Here is an 18581-nt window from a genome sequence, read left to right as displayed (position 1 = left end):
GCAATTACAAAGTTTAGGCCACATCTCAAAGTGGTGACTGATCATCATGCTTTGTGCTGGTTGACCAATCTACGAGACTCTTCAGGACGATCAGCACGATGGAGTCTGCGCCTACAGGAATTTGATGTCACCATCATGTACAAGTCAGGCAAAAAGCACGAAGATGCTGACACGCTATCACAAGCACCTCTTCAATCCCTCAGTACAAGCGCAGAAGAAGACGGCGCCTTCGTGGCAACTCTCAGCGGGCCGGATCTAATGTCTCATCAACGAAATGACGCCCATCTACGACTGATTATAGATCACTTAGAAGGTGGCACCGTGCCCACTCCTCGTCCGATGTCGCAAATGTTGCCATCATTTTGACTACGAAACGGCGGCTTATACAAAAGGAACACCGGTGCTGGTGACAGATCTCATCTTCTCGTCGTGCCTGAAGCCCTCCGCGATAACGTCTTATTAGCTTGCCACGACGAGCCCACATCCGGCCATCTGGGCTACTCGGGAACTATGGATAGGGTGCGACAATTCTACTACTGGCCTAAAATGTCTGCCTGTGTCAAATGCTACGTAAAGAGGTGCCAGGAATGCCAGCGTCGCAAGACACCACTCTTAGAGCCTGCAGGACATCTACAACCGATCGATCCACCACATACACCGTTTGATCAAGTGGGAATGGACCTCCTAGGCCTGTTTCTTTTGCCCTCTTCCGGAAACAAATGAATTACTGTCGTTACCGATTACTTGACGCGTTACGCTGAGATGAAGGAAATGCCACGAGAGACCGCATCTGAAGTTGCCAATTTTTTTAATCTAATCGTACTATGACATGGCACCCCGTCATATGTCAACACTGATTCAGGGACATCATTCACAGTGAAGCTCTTAGATGACATCTTCAGGTTGAGTTACACAACCCATCGAAAGACCATTGCATATCACCCTCAAAGCAATGGTTTACCAAAAAGGCTGAACAAAATGCTAGCCGACATGACCTCTATGTATGTGGATTGATGATTGATTGATTGATATGTGAGGTTTAAGGTCCCAAAACCACTATATGATTATGAGAGACGCCGTAGTGGAGGGCTCCGGAAATTTAGATCTATGTGCGTGGATGTGCAGCACAAAACGTGGGACGACATCCTGCCTTGCGTAAAGTTTGCGTACAACACTATAACGCAGGCAACTACGTGCTTCACACCATTTCGGCTCGTTTATGGTCGAGATGTCAAAACTATGCTGGATGCCATGATTCCGTCTGAGAACATCGACAAGCTTGCCAATTAGCCCCTGACATCAATGAGTACATTCAGCGCGCTGAGAAAGCACGTCAACTGGCCCGTGTGAACATCAGAACTCAACAGTGTGCAGATGCACGATGGTGCAACATCCATCATCGAGAAGTTAATTATGAACCTGGCGATGAAGTTTGGGTTTGGACACGTATTAGACGGCGACGTCTCAGTGAGAAACTCTTGAGGAAGTACTTTGGACCTTACAAAGTACTCAGACATGTGAATGACGTGAACTACGAAGTGGTTCCAGACGGAGGCTCACCATCATCCCAGCACAGATTACCACGCCCAGAGACTGTACACGCCGTCTGCCTAAAACCATATTTTACACGGTGATGCAAATTTTCTTCGTGTGCCGATGAACTCTTCGAGTGAACAGTGAATGCCGTTTATTTGTGATTGCCAAGCCCAGAATGCATTTTCTCTTGTGTGCTAGTTTGTTCAATGTTTGTTTATGTTGCCTACTTCGACCCACTGCTGTGCACATTTTTGTTTGAGCATCAGATCGATGTCATATTGGGAGGAGTAATTCCACCTGGTGTTCTCTGCCAGTGAACAGTGAGCAAGCTCTGTGCCAGAGAACGAAGAAGATGAAGATGAGCAACCCGTTCCAGTGGAGTCCTTCTTCGTGTCTGAGATTCGGACAGTCCTGTCTCCTTGTACATTTCTTCAAGTTCCTAGCACGTGACAATATAAAAAATTATCAAAATAAAAATAAAAAAACTACTAACAAGACAGCTAGTGACACCTATCGTTAGATTGTGGAATTATTGCCGCGGTCACTAGGAGGTGAGAGAGGGAATCAACCATAAAGTTTCATACAGTAATTCGTAGAAAGGAATCTGGCCCTCCGATTGTATATCTTTATGGGAATTATGGGAAGTACAGGCTTCGGATTGGATTGCGTTAGCCAGTGAACTGTCTATGAATCTTTTTTTAGTTTCAGTTTCCTTTTTCCCATAGGGTGGGTAGTGGGGTGCGTGCAAAGGACTGAAGCGGCGCCTTTGTTGTTCAAAGAAGCTAAAAACTACTACGCCTCTCAATTTACTGCAATGCTGGAGCTGTATAAGTCGTGTTTGACAGTTTAAGCAAAGTGTCATCTACTCACCGCTGTGCATAGATGTAGCGTCTCATGCCAGAGCAGGATATTACATCGAGTTCGCGTTCGTTCTTAGTGCCTCTTGCCAGAACTCGTTGAAATCAACTGCTAAACGACGGGAACACGGAGTAGAGGCACCGCCATGCTCTTCTGACTTGACTTCACAACAAAACGAGAGGTGCGTTGGGTGCAAACCACTTGAACAGACTCACCTGCCATCACTGCAGATGAAACGCTAGGTGTTTCTCACTTAATACTGAGCTGTTATTTCCATAAATAGATATTGGGCTTCTTCAAAAAAAACAAGAATGCTTGTTTTGCAATGTTTGTAAAACATAATTCATTACATCGCGATGCTAAATCTAGAATGCAATGACAGAGCAATGATGGTTAAATTTGTCTGAGTTTCGCTTCTACTGCCTAGTCACAAAACCCTATTGCAATAAAGTTTTCATACAAAAAATGAAGCTGCCTAGTCACAAAACCCTATTGCAATAAAGTTTGCATACAAAAAATGAAGCAAGTTTTAATCAGACTTAACTTCATATTGCTTTGTTTTACACTCAGCAAACAAGCGTCGCAAATATTCAGAACGTGATCCATCCGAAGCAGATCCGAAGCCTGTACTTCCCATAATTCCCATGGTGGTACAAGCGCCGCTGAAGTAGCCCGCGCAGACACTAGCGCGAGATTCGCCTCAAGGTAATATTGTATGAAACTCTATGGAATCAACCATCTACCCTTATCTTTCTTTTCGCCCATATTACCATGACACTCCAAAGGGACTTGTTTTTGGGCTAGTTGGTACATACTTGGTGCAGAAGACTGAGGCGCAAAAAACATATCGTGAAGCAGGAAGAGCAGAAGAGAAGAAAGAACATTTTTCTAATGCAAAATTCTAGATAACGCGCTTGGCATGTCGCCGCCACGATGTTCTGAAACACCGTATGCGCATCAGGGATACTTGAAGACATAGTATGTCCTATCCAAAGGGAACCGGAGCCCAGTATATGAGAAAGGTATTCCAAAAGGACTTGTTTTTGGGCTAGTTAGTGCATACTTGGTGCAGAAGACTGAGACGCAAAAAACATATCGTGAAGCAGGAAGAGCAGAAGAGAAGAACTCCTGTGCGTTTCCTGGACGGTCATTAAACAATTGGTAGTTGGCGCTGTTCTTTCTTCTCATCTGCTCTTCGTGCTTCACGAAATGTTTTTTTTTGCTTCAGTCTTCTGCACCACCAAGACACTGCGCCTTGCTTCCTCAAGGGCTGCAAAAATCAGCGTCTTTTTTTTCCTTTTCTAACCACTACTACCACTGAGCAGTTATCGACACAACATCTGACAAGTCACATCATGAACAAATCAATAAAGATCGCTAGGTGTACAAACCAGTGGTGGAGCTTGGGTACATCATGACGGTAATAAAATGTTCCAAAAATGCGTCCGACGGCACAAACTCTTGACAGCAGTGTGTCTCGTCCCACAGACTAAATTTTACAAACAAGATATTTTCAAGTGTTTCCAAATTCATCCGGTTTCTGAGATCCGTTTTCGTGAGGCGTGCATACCTTAGACTGCGAAAATGCTAAAAGCCACCACTGCTAAAGCCGGCACACCCTGTTTCACATTCATCCTTTCTTAAAGAGGCATGCACAGCTTGCTGAGCGACATAGCACCAATTGTACGACCCCAGCCCCCCCCCCCTTTTTTCTTTCTCATTTGTTTATAAGTAAGGCAGGCCTTGCTTTTCGTGGTTTCGTGGCAGAAAGAAGGGGTGCGAGAGTTCTGCTGATGTACATTCACAAAGATACTGAAGCTAAACAATGATTAGGCACCCAAGGATTGGAAAAGGCAACGCAATACAAGTGTTGGAAGGAAAAGCAGGCAATAGCCCAAATACAGTTAAACTTGGATATAACAAAATTGATAAAGTCTCGGGAAAGTTCGTTATAAAGAGTATTTCCTTATATGCATGTTCAGTACGAAAATTCGGAAAATAAACATGCAAATTAAGCAACAGGGGTACCAAAGGAGAGCTAACCCAAAACACTTATTTTACAGAAAAAAAAACTGCGTTGTTATTGCGATAGCAATTATATGGATACACTCGGCAGGTTTTTTCGGTCGCCACTATGTTCCGTAACAAGTCCAAAATGATAAGATGCCCCTGCGCTTCGTAACTTTCACGAGCGGGTTAAAACGCGCGAGCGCTGCTGAAGCAGAGATCAAATCAGTCGGCCCATTCTTATCACCTGGAAAGTGCATAAGATAACATCTCCCACATGTTAGAACTGCCGTCGAATGCTCACACAGAGAGTAGACCACCCGTCTTGAACGACCATGAAACAACACTGGGAGGGCGGGACGACAGGATAATCGATCGAGTAGCATTAATGAACTTATTGTGACCTTACTTACAGCGCAACACTTACTTATCGTAAACTTACTTACTTACGATGGATCCTAACCAACTGGCCTAACTTACCGTCTTATTAATGAACTTAAACTTTAAGGGCGGTCGCGATCACAGGCACACTTGCTATATCGGCGAGTATCAGTGAAGTTTCAACACAAAGTGACTGCATGAAAAGAGCACTTCTCCCTGGAGAGGCCCTACTTGGTCACACCAGCATTTTGTAGGGCGAGTTTCGTGATATCTGATCCAAAAAAAAGTTGGCTAGATCCTTACTTCATATACTATTACAATTTTTTGCTAACACGCCCAATGCATTGCATTCAATGCCCTGTCGCGTTGCCAGAACTTATCAGCTAATCGCGAAAGCTACCAGCCTGGAAACTCACGACACGGCGCAAGACGGAAGCAAGCTACAAGCCGACCTACAAAGATCTGTCGACACCGTGGTCTCAGAGAGTTTCCATCAACGCCTCATCTGACATCCTCTCAGTGACGACGACACGATTGTCCAAAATGAAGAAAAGTCACAGTTTTGCTGCAAGGGTGAAGCAATTAATGACTGCAATAGCAACAACTTTGAATAACACGCTAAGAACGGCAAGCAGATCAAAATGTGCAACGCGCTGCTCATGCGCAAATGACGCACGAAAACAATTCACAGGACGAGAGCAAACTAACAATGTTTAGCGCTCGACACTTTACGCACTGTTTAAACAAAAACGACGCACGAAATGTAATCACATGTAGATATGAGTGCAAACTAACAAGTGCCCCAGTTGTTCGCTGCTGTGCAAAAGCGCACTCTTTTCGCTAATGGCACCTGTCCAGTGAGCAAAGTAATCTTTGTGCGCTCGGCAACTGAACGGAATTGTTTTGGTCAAAGTCGAAGGCGCTATTTTCCCGACCGAAGAATAAGCACGCGCGCACAGGAATCTACCCTCCCCACCCCCATTCACGGGGCAAAGTACACATGAGAGATAAGTCCGCGCCTGCACATCATGACGAGCTGGGTGCCGAGCGCGGGCGGCTTTTTTTATCTTTCTTGAGTTTTCATATTGGAAACGTACATATATGGTGAATGAAAGCTGTGGCGGTGATGGCAATAAACCAGCCGGGACTCTCCGCATAAATGCTACGCTAATAAAAAAAGCAAAGCCGAACTTCGTCAAGGGCCACACCATGCACACGCAGTAAAACTATGCATGCGTGCACGGCGTCGAAAACGAAGAGCAAACGACACGGACATCGCGGAAAAGTATTCGATAAAGCGCCCTCCATATGCAGCGCGGCACCACATATGTGACTCTAACTAAAGTGTGGCACTGCCAAAGCGCGAAAGTAGTTTTCCTTCTTCTTTATTTTAGATTGGAGTGGGGGGGTGGGGGTGGGGGCATACTTGCATGCGCTCGCAAGAAAGGCAGAAACGCCAGCTCATAGGGTCCAGGCCCTCTCGCATTCTTCCGCGCGCATTAACGAGCGCGTGCTCTCGCGTGGTTCGCGCCGCTTTGCGCTGTGTCAGCGGCGGGGCAGTCGCGGAAGATGCATGTTTGTAACTAAATGCAGAGCAAAATTCCTAGATTGTCCGCGGGGGAAATTCGTTATATCAAGATTGTCTCCCGTTGTTACTTTGTCACATAGTTGGAAAACAAAAACAGTGCAAAAATATAGACAAGGACAGAGGAAGAGACAACACCACGCTGACTTGCAACTGAACTTTATTGGAAGATACACGCACATGTATCTTCTTTCGGTAGAATACCTTCTCGTTTTCGGTAGAATATCTTCTACCGAAAACGAGAAAACCGCAAGTGGACATGGAGAAGCCCTAATGACGAAAATAAGAATGAAATAGACTTTATAATGAGTGCACACCCAGGAACCGCGCAGGATGTCGAAGTGGCCATAGAATGGTACGGTCTCGAATTCGCCTAGACTTGAAGAAGGAACGACAGAAACTGATGTGCAAGAAGCCAATCAATGAGCTAGCACTGAGAGGGAAAGTACAGGAATTCAGAGTGTCGCTGCAGAACAGGTACTCGGCTCTTAGTGAGGAAACCAACCTTAGCGTAGATACAATGAATGATAATCTGACGAGTATTATTAAGGAGCGGGCAGTGGAAGTTGGAGGTAGGGTAGTTAGACAGGACACTGGCAAGCTTTCCCAGGAAACAAAGAACCTAATTAAGAAGCGTCAAATCATGAAAGTGTCAAGTACAACAGACAAAATAAAACTGGCAGAGCTTTCGAAGTTGATTATTAGACGTAAGGTATGCGATGTAGGAAGGTATAACATGGAGAGAATTGAACACGCTCTGAAAAACGGAGGAAGCGTCGAAGCAGCGAAGAGGAAACTTGGAATAGGCAAAAGTCGGATGTATGCACTAAGGGACAAAGAAGGCAAAATAACTACCAATATGGATAGGATAGTTAAAATAGCGGAGGAGTTTTACAGAGATCTTTACAGTAGCCAAGACAACCACGACCTTATTACTATAAGAACTAGCAGTAACCCAGATGACACCCCACCAGTAATAATAGAAGAAGTCAGAAAAGCTTTGGAGAGCATGCAAAGAGGCAAAGCTGCTGGTGAGGATCAGGTAACATTAGATCTGCTGAAAGATGGAGGACAGATTGTGTTAGAAAAACTAGCCACCCTGTTTACGAGGTGTCTCCTGACGAGAAGAGTACCAGAGTCTTGGAAGAACGCTAACATCATCTTAATACATAAGAAAGGAGATGACAAGGACTTGAAGAATTACAGGTCGATCAGCTTGCTCTCTGTAGTATACAAGCTATTTACAAAGATAATTGCTAACAGAGTAAAGAAAACATTAGAATTCAATCAACCAAAGGAACAAGCAGGATTTCGAACAGGCTACTAAACAATTGACCACATGCATACTATCAATCAGGTAATAGAGAAATGCTGAGAGTATAACCAACCACTATACATAGCCTTCATAGATTACGAGAAGGCGTTTGATTCAGTAGAAATATCAGCCGTCATGCAGACACTGCGGAATCAGGGCGTAGATGAAGTATATATAAACATTCTGGGAGAAATCTACAGGGGATCAACTGCTACCATTGTGCTTCATAAAGAAAGCAACAGAATACCAATCAAGAAGGGTGTAAGGCAGGGGGACACAATCTCCCCAATGCTATTTACCGCCTGCTTACAGGAGGTTTTCAGAAGCCTAGAATGGGAACAGTTAGGAATAAGAGTTAATGGAGAATACCTTAGTAACCTGCGCTTCGCCGATCACATTGCATTGCTGAGTAACTCAGGGGACGAATTGCAACTCATGATTACGGAGTTAGACAGGGAGAGCAGAAGGATGGGTCTTAAAATTAATCTGCAGAAAACGAAAGTAATGTACAACAACCTCGGAAAGGAGCAGCGCTTCGAGATAGGTAATAGTGTACTTGAAGTTGTAAAAGACTATGTCTACTTAGGGCAGGTAATAACCGCAGAGCCGAACCACAAGATTGAAGTAACTAGAAGAATAAGAATGGGGTGGAGCACATTCGGCAAGCACTCTCAAATTATGACAGGTAGATTGCCACTATCCCTCAAGAGGAAGGTATATAACAGCTGTATCTTGCTAGTACTTAGCTACGGAGCAGAAACCTGGAGACTTACAAAGAGGGTTCAGCTTAAATTGAGGATGACACAGCGAGCAATGGAAAGAAAAATGGTAGGTGTAACCTTAAGAGACAAGAAGAGAGCAGAGTGGATTAGGGGACAAACAGGGGTTAAGGATATCATAGTTGAAATAAAGAAGAAGAAATGGACATGGGCCGGGCATGTAGCGCGTAGACAGGATAACCGCTGGTCATTAAGGGTAACAAATTGGATTCTCAGAGAAGGGAACCGGGTTAGGGGGAGACAGAAGGTTAGGTGGGCAGATGAGATTAAGAAGTTTGCGGGTATAAATTGACAGCAGCAAGCACAGGACCGGGTTAACTGGCGGAACATGGGAAAGGCCTTTGTTCTGCAGTGGACATAGTCAGGCTGATGATGATGATGATGACACGCACATGTATTAAGCATTCCACCCGGTCACGTGAAAAACCAAAGGAATCTGCGCATGAAAGCAAACAAGGTACGAAACAAGTCTAATCATATTGAACATCAACACGTGTGTAACAACCGAGAAAAAATGAAAAACACACCTTCATACTTGCCAAAAACATACGCAGCAGTTTATAACAAACTAGTAATTACTTTAACATGGCAGCGCTGAACACAGGTACCGAACTTCTTTTTCAGCAAGGGCCACAGACGGCTTACTTACACACCTTCTCCCCTCCTTTTCAATGAAAAAAGCCTCCATCACTTCCCTAGTGCACTTGTCTCGATGTCCAAACAAACAAGTGGCTTTATCTACAAATGGTTGGCAGCCACACTCCCTACAATAAGCTGGCAGGTGCAACCCGCCAGCAGCCATTAAAGAAGTTAAGTGTTTCCTTAGTCTCACGTTAATGCACCCCCCCCGGTTCGTCCTATATAAACTTCCCCGCATGACAATAGCAACATATACACAACACACGATTTACACTGAACATATCTATTTTTTCTCTTCTCCTGACAGAATGAGCAGGTCTTTTGTAAACCCGAACTTTTTTCATGCACGCGGCAGCAAATGGAGGACAACTTCTTGGGAGCGGACATCACCACACGTACCCCATACTTACTGGCCACATTTTTCAAGTGAAAACTTGTGCACGTAGGGTACCATAACTGGTTTCTTTTCGTTGCACACGCGCTCTGTTCTCCTGAGCGTATCATTCACGCCTTTGACCCACTTGATTAGCTTTTGACAACTCCTCAAGATTTCCATATCAGGATAGCCCGCCAACTTCAGCCTCTCAACCTGGCTCATGAAACTTTCTTTCAACGCATGCGTGCCCATTTTCAGGAGCGCATACCCATAGCGCAGCATAAATAATGCCGGACTTAACTATCTTATAATGGTCTGAGGTGAACGGCAAGATACCCTTTACGAATTGGGGCTTGTACGGCCTACACAAATGTTCCTCGTGAAACCGCATTCTAATATCTAGAAACTGAAGCTCTCCTTTTTCAGGCAGCTCGTAGGTGAACTTTAGCCCATGGCCAGAATCCTTAAAGAAGTTTATTATGTTCCAATAAAGTTCGGTTGTGAATCAGTGCGGTGTCGTCTCTTCCTCTGTCTTTGTCTACATTTTTGCGCTGTCTTTACTTCCCAAGTATGAACCAACTAGCTCAACTTTCACTATTATTGTCACATAGAGGTCACAAATACATGTGCTTTTATGAAGCAACGGCGGGGAATAAAAAAACTTCGTTTTATCTTAGAATTCGCTATATGGAAGTTTGTTATAAGTAGGTTTAACTGTATAGCCAAAAATCAAAAATCATGCCAACTCGAAAAAAAAAGTAGCCCAACTTGGCTATTATAGCCCAACCTGGCAACCCTGTGCAAAATGGCGTTTCTTTTTCTCTGATGGTGATAGAGCCGCCCAGCGTTGTACACGTGACCTCCATGGAACAGTCGGTTTTTTTTTTCACTCATGGACGCTTTTTTTCCCCAAGTTTTCTTTCGACAAACATGTTGGTTAGGTCGTTGCACTTCAAATTTCTCTTATTTGCTCGTTGATTTGCCTTCTTTTTTTTTTTTTTTTTTTTTAGGTACGCGGACCGTGTAAGAACTATACCGCAGGGAGGTAGAATCGTTTCTTATCACGTCCAAGTTCAGGGTGCGCCAATTTTGCGCCGAATAAAAAAAAAAGTTTTTTTTGTAACCACACTAGGGGAGCACTTATTATGCGATTGTGCAGATTATGCGAGTAAATACGGTAATGGTAGCCCGAAAGCCGTGAAAAGAAGCTTTTCAGGTAGCTTCTGAATGTAGTGACATAAGTATCAAGCAGACTATGCGAAACAAACGGACTGTATGTACAGCCGAACCAAAACTGGTGACTGCTGAGAAATCTCCAATTACTACGCACGTGCACAAGGTGGGGGATGTTCCCTGTGAACGAACACCGACAGTATTTAGGGTCACTGATAATCTTTCTGGAGAAGTTACTGCATGAATGAATGGTCCTATATTCTTTTTTGTTATAGAGGGAGAGAGAAAATCGGTTCAGAAACCGAACCATTGTTTCCAGCAATCCTTGCCACCAGCGTCGCTCAGTGAACGTCAGCTCCTAACCACTCTATTGTAAATAGTTGTACATTTTCAGGACAAAGAGAGGCTCCTCTTTTTTTGGCAGTTGTAAGGGAGCACGGATCTCTGGGCTGTGCTCTCTTTGTTTTAAATGGAGGGGAGGGTGATGGACAGCGTCAGGCACAAATGAAATGTTTCAAAAAAGATCATGGAAGCAGCAGCACCGCTGAAAAAGAACGGATTAGTTACAGTGGGGACAGGCTCTTTGTGCTCGCGCACTACGATGACTGAGAGCACATTTTCCTCTTTTTCTTTTTTTCTTTTTCAAATGTGAATTAGTGGTGTCTTTTAGTGGCTCTAGAAGAAACTACTCTCAAGATAGCGACAGTAGAGCCGCCATCTTAAGGGTTCCTTCATCGCGCATTTTAAGTAAATATGTGAGTAGGAATGGCCCGGCATTTGCATTCGAACCGAATTTCGTCATTGACTGTGTAAAATAGTCAAATGAATAGTCTGCATTTCTCAAAATGTATTATTCATTCTGTTCGTTTTTTTTTTTTTTTTCAGATTTTCCCAGCCATAGAATGATGCAAGCCTGATATCTGGGAGTTAACGTATCGCACGTATCGGAGTTAACGTATCGAATAAGTGTTCACGGCAAAGAGCACGAGAATAGACCGAAAGAGAAAACTGATTTAGCAGGAATACTACTCCATGGACTGTATAGTTGGGTTGCACAAGGCCTGCTGCAAATCGTTCCATGCAAACAATGTTGCATAAAAAATTAGTGCATTTATACAACTGTGAAGTAAACATCTAGAGTGAGGAAGCTTACGTTCAAGTCTTTCTTGTGTTTTACATACTTACATGCTAACAAGTACAGACTGTTAGAGGCATTTAACTTCGTCTCACATATGTACTGTGCCAATGTCACGTGCAAAAAATACAAAAAAAGCAGACCAAAAACGTTGGCAACCAACCTATAGCCACTAATCGACATAGTAAATCGACGCTTATGTAAGGTCGCGGTTAGACCTACGTTGTGTGCCGACGTAGGCCTGCATGAGGCGAATGATTACCTAACCAGACTTACTTTGGTTGTCAAAGTTGGGCTAACCTCAGGGTAGTTGGCGAGTGACAATCGGCCGCTGTTTCGCCGGCCTGTTGTTGCTTGGAATACTGTTCAAAGCGGAGTCAGGCTGCCTTAGAATAAGCAAGAATCAATGAAGAAGAAGACTAACGTACATGCTGTGGGAAAGCTAAGGAAACAATGAAACATGTTCTGATTGAATGCGGCCATATCCACCCAAGTATACGTGTAGATGAAAACCTACATGAAGCTTTGGGTTTTAGGGACAACCATGAAAAGCTGAACACATCAGCGATAGAAGCAAGAGACAGTTAGAGCCTAGAAACCCATGGATAACTCCTGGTCTCTTGCATTTTACATCTAAAAAGGAAAACATGCGAAAAAAATTGAAATCTCAGCCTTCAAACAGCTCTCTAAAAACGCGCTTAAAAAGATATTCAAATCTACTTTCAATGCTGCTCAAGAAGGCCAAACGCGAGTATTATGAAAAACAGATAGATAAGAACGGTAATGATACTAGGAAAAACTGGCAGTTAATAAAAAAATTCTTGAACAGCAGCGAGACCACATGCTCATCAAAAATAACGGTTGATAGACGTTCCCTTACCGAGCCACTCGATATCGCTAATGCTTTCAGTGATACTTTTGCATAAAATTCCCCCGATTCACTAGTTGACCTTCATTTTCCCATTCTATCTCGTTCACCTCAGTCTTTTTACTTACGTCCTACATCTGCAGACGAAGTCTTTCAAATCATGTCATCTCTTAAAACCAAAGGGCCAGGCTTAGATTCCATTCAACCGTCTAAGATAAAGCTCGTGGCACGTGAACTGTCTCCTATTTTAGCTGAAATAATTAACAAATTGTTCAAAGCAGGTGCATTTCCTGATGCTTTAAAGGTAGGAAAGATAACACCTGTTTTCAAAAAGGGCGATCGATTGTCAACTAATAATTACCGTCCGATTTGTGTACTTCCTTTCTTTAGCAAAGTAATCGAAAAGCTTTTTTACTTGCGTTTGATGTGCTATCTGCTTAAATTTAACCTACTCTCTCCCCACCAATTTGGTTTTCGACCTGGCTACTCGACAGAGCTCGCCTTGCTCAGCTTTACTGACCAAATTAAACAAGCCATAGATGATGGATTACTTACTGGGGCAGTTTTTATTGACCTCACGAAGGCTTTCGACACAATTAACCACCGGATCCTTCTGTGTAAACTTGAATCTTTCGGAATTGTGGGTCCCGCTTTGCAGTTCATTCGCAATTACTTAACAAATCGCTCACAGGTAGTTTATGTCAATAACATTGCGTCATCTGCTAAGCCAGTTACCATGGGCGTCCCTCAAGGTTCAATCTTAGGCCCTCTTCTATTCCTACTCTTTATTAACGACCTACCTAGTTCCCTTAACCATACTAACTGTCTTCTTTACGCCGATGACACTACTATTTTTACATCCCAGAAAACAACTGCTGAACTTGAAAGTAGCTTAAACTCCGATCTCTGTAATATTTATCAATGGTGTGTTAACAATCATCTTTATATGAATCCCTCTAAAACTACATTTGTGGTGTTTTCATCCGCACAGAACACATTTCCCTCACCAGTTTCCGTATCTCTTAACAACCATATTATTTCCGTATCGGATCATGTGAAGTTCTTAGGCGTAGTACTAGACAAGCATTTGAAATATAACAATCATGTACTCTCGATATTAAAAAAGCTTCTTTTGGCATTCATGTTCTCATTAAAGCCTGCCCTTATATTAAGTCACGCATTATTTTATCATTATACTATGCATATATTCATAACCATCTTTCCTATTGCATTTCATCCTGGGGTAATACATATGCCAGTCACCTGGAGCCCCTTCTACATCTTCAGAAACGGGCACTACGTCTGATCGCCTTCGCTCCATTTCAATCGCCTTCTACGCCACTCTTTATTTATTTTTCCGTGCTTCCAATTAATCTTTTATTCACTCTAAAGTTAGCTATATTGATGTACCGCCTCATTTATCATAGTCTATGTGTTTCAGGGCTATCCACACAACATCTTGTCAATACTAATAACACCAGGTTTTCAGCCTGTCACAATTTCCTTCTCCCTAAAGCGCGTAGCAATTATGGAAAACTAACTCTTAAATTTACAGGTGTATCCGTATGGAACAACATACCACTTGAAATAAAGCTATGTCCCACATTCTATTCGTTTCGCAAAATGTTTAAAGAGTACTTAATCACAAAACGTGTTTGCTAAACTCTGCCGTCGTGCCTTACTCAAAATTTTAGTATTTCTTTTACTCACTATACCACTTGCTGTTACACAGAACTTTTCTTGCCTTGTTGTTATGAAATTTTAACCATTCTTTGTTTAATTCGTACAAAGTGTTTTTCACTGCTTGCTGCATTGTTATCGCACTTGACTTATTCTCTAACGGAGGTCCCCCCGACAGTTTTCTAACTCCGGGACCTCCTCTGTACTGTAGAATTTTATTCATGTAAATGTATGCATTCCTGAAATAAATTTTGATTTGATTCGATTTGAAAGTACTGGCGGCACAAAAATAGAGATAAAGGACGGAAATAGTAAGAAAATGAGGTCGTACTGCCTGAAGAGGCAGAGAGATGAACCATGAATTTAGATTTTTCTTTGCTATAATAAGATAGATTTAATTGAAGTAGATAAGAAACATGGCCAACGTAGAAAGAAAGCTTTCTTTTTGTTATTTCTCTTGCAAGTCTGATGGCTTACATGATGTCTGGCAGCTTGGGCTAGTTGGTATGGCATGACGATAGTTATAGTGCGAAAACAAAACGACGACACAGAGACAAGAAGGACACGAAAGGCACGTGCCTTTCGTGTCCTTCTTGTCTCTGTATCGTCGTTTTGTTTTCGTGCTATAACTATCGTCATGGCATACATGACACTGCCCCGTTATAAAGGGGACGCTCAGAGCATCCATCCATCCTGACCGACATTCCTTTCTCTCCCTCTACACAGTCAACAAAGGTGCCAAGAGGGAGAGCAAAGGTCCCCGAGTCAACCAAGTTGAACGAACGTTAGAGTTGGTATCGAGACTCTCAGCAACACACATAGTCTCTGCATCGTTCATGTTTACCAACACTTACCCAGACCCTGTGGCAGGAAACAGAGAATTCATTCCGTGCACCGCATTTTAAAAGAAATATATAAAAGTGTTGTCTTCAGCATTGTTAACACTAATCGTGCATTGCTCAAACATGATGGCGTGCGATAGTTGTCAGTTGACACTCATACTGCGAGTGTTCTTTTGTGTGCCAGTTGCAAGTATCAAGCTGCTCATCAACCTTCAGGTGATATTCTGATTTCTTGGTATTGGATTCATTGCAGCCCTTGGGGCGAAACTTTTCTCTTATTCTCTTGCTCATAGTCAGACTATTTCAGTGAATACGTGGTCAGCTACTGTGCCTGGATAGCCGAGTGGTTTAAATGCTCATTTCTCAAGCATAGATACCCGGGTCTGGATGACGCCTAGAAATTTAATTTGGTTTTATCTGATTTTTTTTCTCAGTCTCCACTTGACATCTCTTCCCCTTGTTTTCTTTTTCTCCGTTTCGCCAGTGAAGAATTTTTGCTTAATGTCCGCCTTGTTTCGGAGTCCTTGCACTAACGCTCCCTGTTTTACTAGCCTTCACTATCTTCCACCACAGGCTTTCACCTCCTTCCACGTCACTCTGCTTTGCTCTTTCCCTGTGTCTTCCCTTTCTCTTACACACCGTGTACTCAGTACAGGGGCTTGCTCAATTCCTCTGCCTCACACATGTTGGGGTTTTGCGTGTGCTATGTGGACATTAGGCATTTCTACTTGAGCTGTATGACATGTTCTTCCCTCTGTCATCCCCCCCCCCCCCCCCCCGTCTTGCTTTGGAGTCTTCGGAATGTGTTCACTTTATGGTCTGTACCAAGAAACGATAAGGAAACCAAAGGAACAGTGAAAGACAAAAATAGCGCATGTCGTTCATCAGTGAACACGTCACCATCCATGAACGACATCTGCAAAGCCATTGTATGTAAGTTATCATTGCTGGCTTTAAATACTCAAAATTCATTTTGAGATAGAATGATCTATGATGAGCTAATACAACCTTCAATTGTTTGAATAAAAAGTCCTCTATAATTTCTACTTCTGGTTGAGCAGGTGCACACTGTAACACATTTGCGCCTAAAAACAATGGCTTCCATTTGCACGAAGCACAGTGGGTGGCCAAGTTACCAGGATGTGTTAGCAAGAAAGGTGCATATAGTAGCCATGTTCTTTACATCTTGCAGCGCAATGTTCCTGGCAGCACGAATGAGCGATGCATTCATACCATTTATATCTCCAACAACAGCTTTATGTACTTGTCAAAGTAATTGTCTGGAACTCCATCACTATGTGTAGCAAATGACCTCAGGCAAGCACAATTCTCAAATACAGTTCAACTCGGTGTACAAAAAAAAAAAAACAAAGAAAAAGTTCTGTACACAAGCAATTCTATGTATAATATATTTTAGAGATCGAAAATATATATATTCAGTGAATTTTGTGACTGATCAATGCATACAATAACTTGTTTTGAGTGGGTACAACTGTCTCCACTACTCAACCCGTGTACAAAATCTAATGAAGTGCCATTCGATTTGCTACTATAATTTTTTAAATCTGCACGTAGACCCCTACAGTAAGGGATATGTGAAGCGATTTTTATAACAAAAGAGAACCAAGTTCAGATTTCTCGTACCCTTACTCCTCTACTGTCCTTGTCTTGGCGCAATGATTTGTATGCCTGTAGCAAAGAGGGCAAAGCTGAAGCATGCAAATTTACACTACACACCTATGCCCACAGTGTTGACACATACAAAGAAACTGACATACAACACTCTTTCAATAATATTATTAATAATAATCATATAAAATAATTCAGAGGCGAAGGTACTCAGTGAGAAATGCCTTGAATATTTTGTTCAGGTTGTTGATAGTCGGATAGTTTAGATTCTCTTCGTTGTCCTCCAATCTGTGCCACACGTCCGGAAATGGACTGGGGATCACGTGCACAATAGGCACACCTGCAAAATGCACTCGAATTAGTATTTCATGTGCACTGCGAGCATTAACACCCTTTTTGTCAACATTGAAAAACACAGCAACTGTGCTTCCAAGGCACAGCCAACCGGCAAAAAGTGCTCCACACTCGCCATAACAGGCGCCACATATTGACGCTTTAAATGTACATATACAGTCGACTCCTCTTAAACAGAACTCAAAGGGGATCCATAAGACTGTTCCATTTATCAGAAGTTTCATTTAAGCAAAGTACACTTATTTAGTGAACCAAGACCTTTAATCACATTGCACAAACCTCACCTTAGTCATGGGGATGAGTAGGAGAAAAAATAGGAGTGAAGAGTGGTTTGTTTGGCAAGCTTGAGTTATTTTTTCACAAGGTATACACCCATGCTTGACAAACTAGCTAGAAATTTTGGACAAGCCTCATGCTCAAAATAGAGCTGCAAAAGTTCAGCAGCCTCTTTAGCTGATCGGTTTGGTGGCACCACTGCACTGGCAGTATTGTCAGCACATTCATCGCTGAAGGGTTGATCCTTATGGTGCACTTCGGCAATTATTTCCTCGACAGTCTCTTCACGACAGGTACGAACATTTTCATCAATTGATTTGTAGTCCTGCAGCGTGAAAGGGGCAGAGAGTACGACCTGGCTGAATACTGCCTCTATGTTGGCATCAGCAGGGCTTTCTTCTTCATCCGGTACTGCTTTCTTATGCTTGAAAACCAGCATGGTGAAAGCATCTGTGTATTGTTGTTGCCTTCACTTGCTCCCAGACACAAGCCAAAATGTGGATGGCTACCAATAAATCTATGCTGTAGCATTTCCCGTTGCCTGCTTTACACAGCATTTCATGGAGCAATTGTCTGCGGTAATGAACTTCAATGTTCTGAATAACCCCTTGATCCATCGGCTGGATCACTGCCGCTGCATTGGCTGGCAAGAACTCCAGAGTGATAGCTTGGAGATCTTGAACCTGACCGTGGGCTGGGCAGTTATCCACGATAAAGACAACCTTTCTGCCTTGCCTCGTAAATCTTGCGTCTTCCTCTCGAAGCCAGTTTTCGAAAATGGCCATGGTCATCCACGCTTTTCCGTTCCCATAATACACAACGGGAAAATGTCGAACACCTTTGAAACAACGTGGGTGCCTTGATTTTCCTGTTACCAACAGCTTCAATTTCTCATCTCCTGCCATGTTTGTACCCACTAGCACAGTGATGCGATATTTACTGCGTTTTCCTTCACTACAGGCTTCCCCTTTGATGGTGAGAGTTTTTGATGGAAGCGCCTTATAAAAAGAGACCAATCTCATCGACGGTGAAATGTTTCATGGATCAAAGCTCATCAAAATTTCCTTAAGCCGCCCCTGTTTCCAGTCGGTGCAAATGTCCCTGTTGACTGCAGCACTCTCACCTGAGATTGCTTTGAAGACCAGGCC

At 43.1% G+C, this 18581-nt stretch overlaps 2 protein-coding genes across 14 annotated transcripts in view; one reads left to right on the top strand and one right to left on the bottom strand.

The window, feature by feature from the left end:
• Positions 1-12267, top strand: part of LOC142764731 (uncharacterized) — a 33943-nt gene extending 21676 nt beyond the window's left edge. Inside the window, exon 7 of the transcript XR_012883839.1 lies at positions 11535-12267. The gene's annotated coding sequence lies outside the window, so the exon portion shown is untranslated. The remainder of the gene's footprint in view (positions 1-11534) is intronic.
• Positions 1-18581, bottom strand: part of LOC119167762 (glutaminyl-peptide cyclotransferase) — an 823023-nt gene that overhangs the window by 354344 nt on the left and 450098 nt on the right. For 4 of the 13 annotated variants that reach the window (XM_075865239.1, XM_037419291.2, XM_075865237.1 and 1 more), the window contains one exon: positions 16957-17143. The exons of the other annotated variants lie outside the window; for them this stretch is intronic. In XM_075865239.1, the coding sequence (XP_075721354.1) occupies positions 16998-17143 (146 nt within the window). In that variant the 3' untranslated portion in view covers positions 16957-16997. Of the gene's footprint in view, positions 1-16956; positions 17144-18581 lie in introns of those variants that run through there. 13 annotated transcript variants of the gene reach the window in all.

Source organism: Rhipicephalus microplus, chromosome 6 (genome assembly GCF_043290135.1).
Source record: "Rhipicephalus microplus isolate Deutch F79 chromosome 6, USDA_Rmic, whole genome shotgun sequence".
Classification (NCBI taxonomy): Eukaryota; Metazoa; Arthropoda; class Arachnida; order Ixodida; family Ixodidae; genus Rhipicephalus; species Rhipicephalus microplus.
This window is presented reverse-complemented; position numbering and strand designations above follow the sequence as displayed.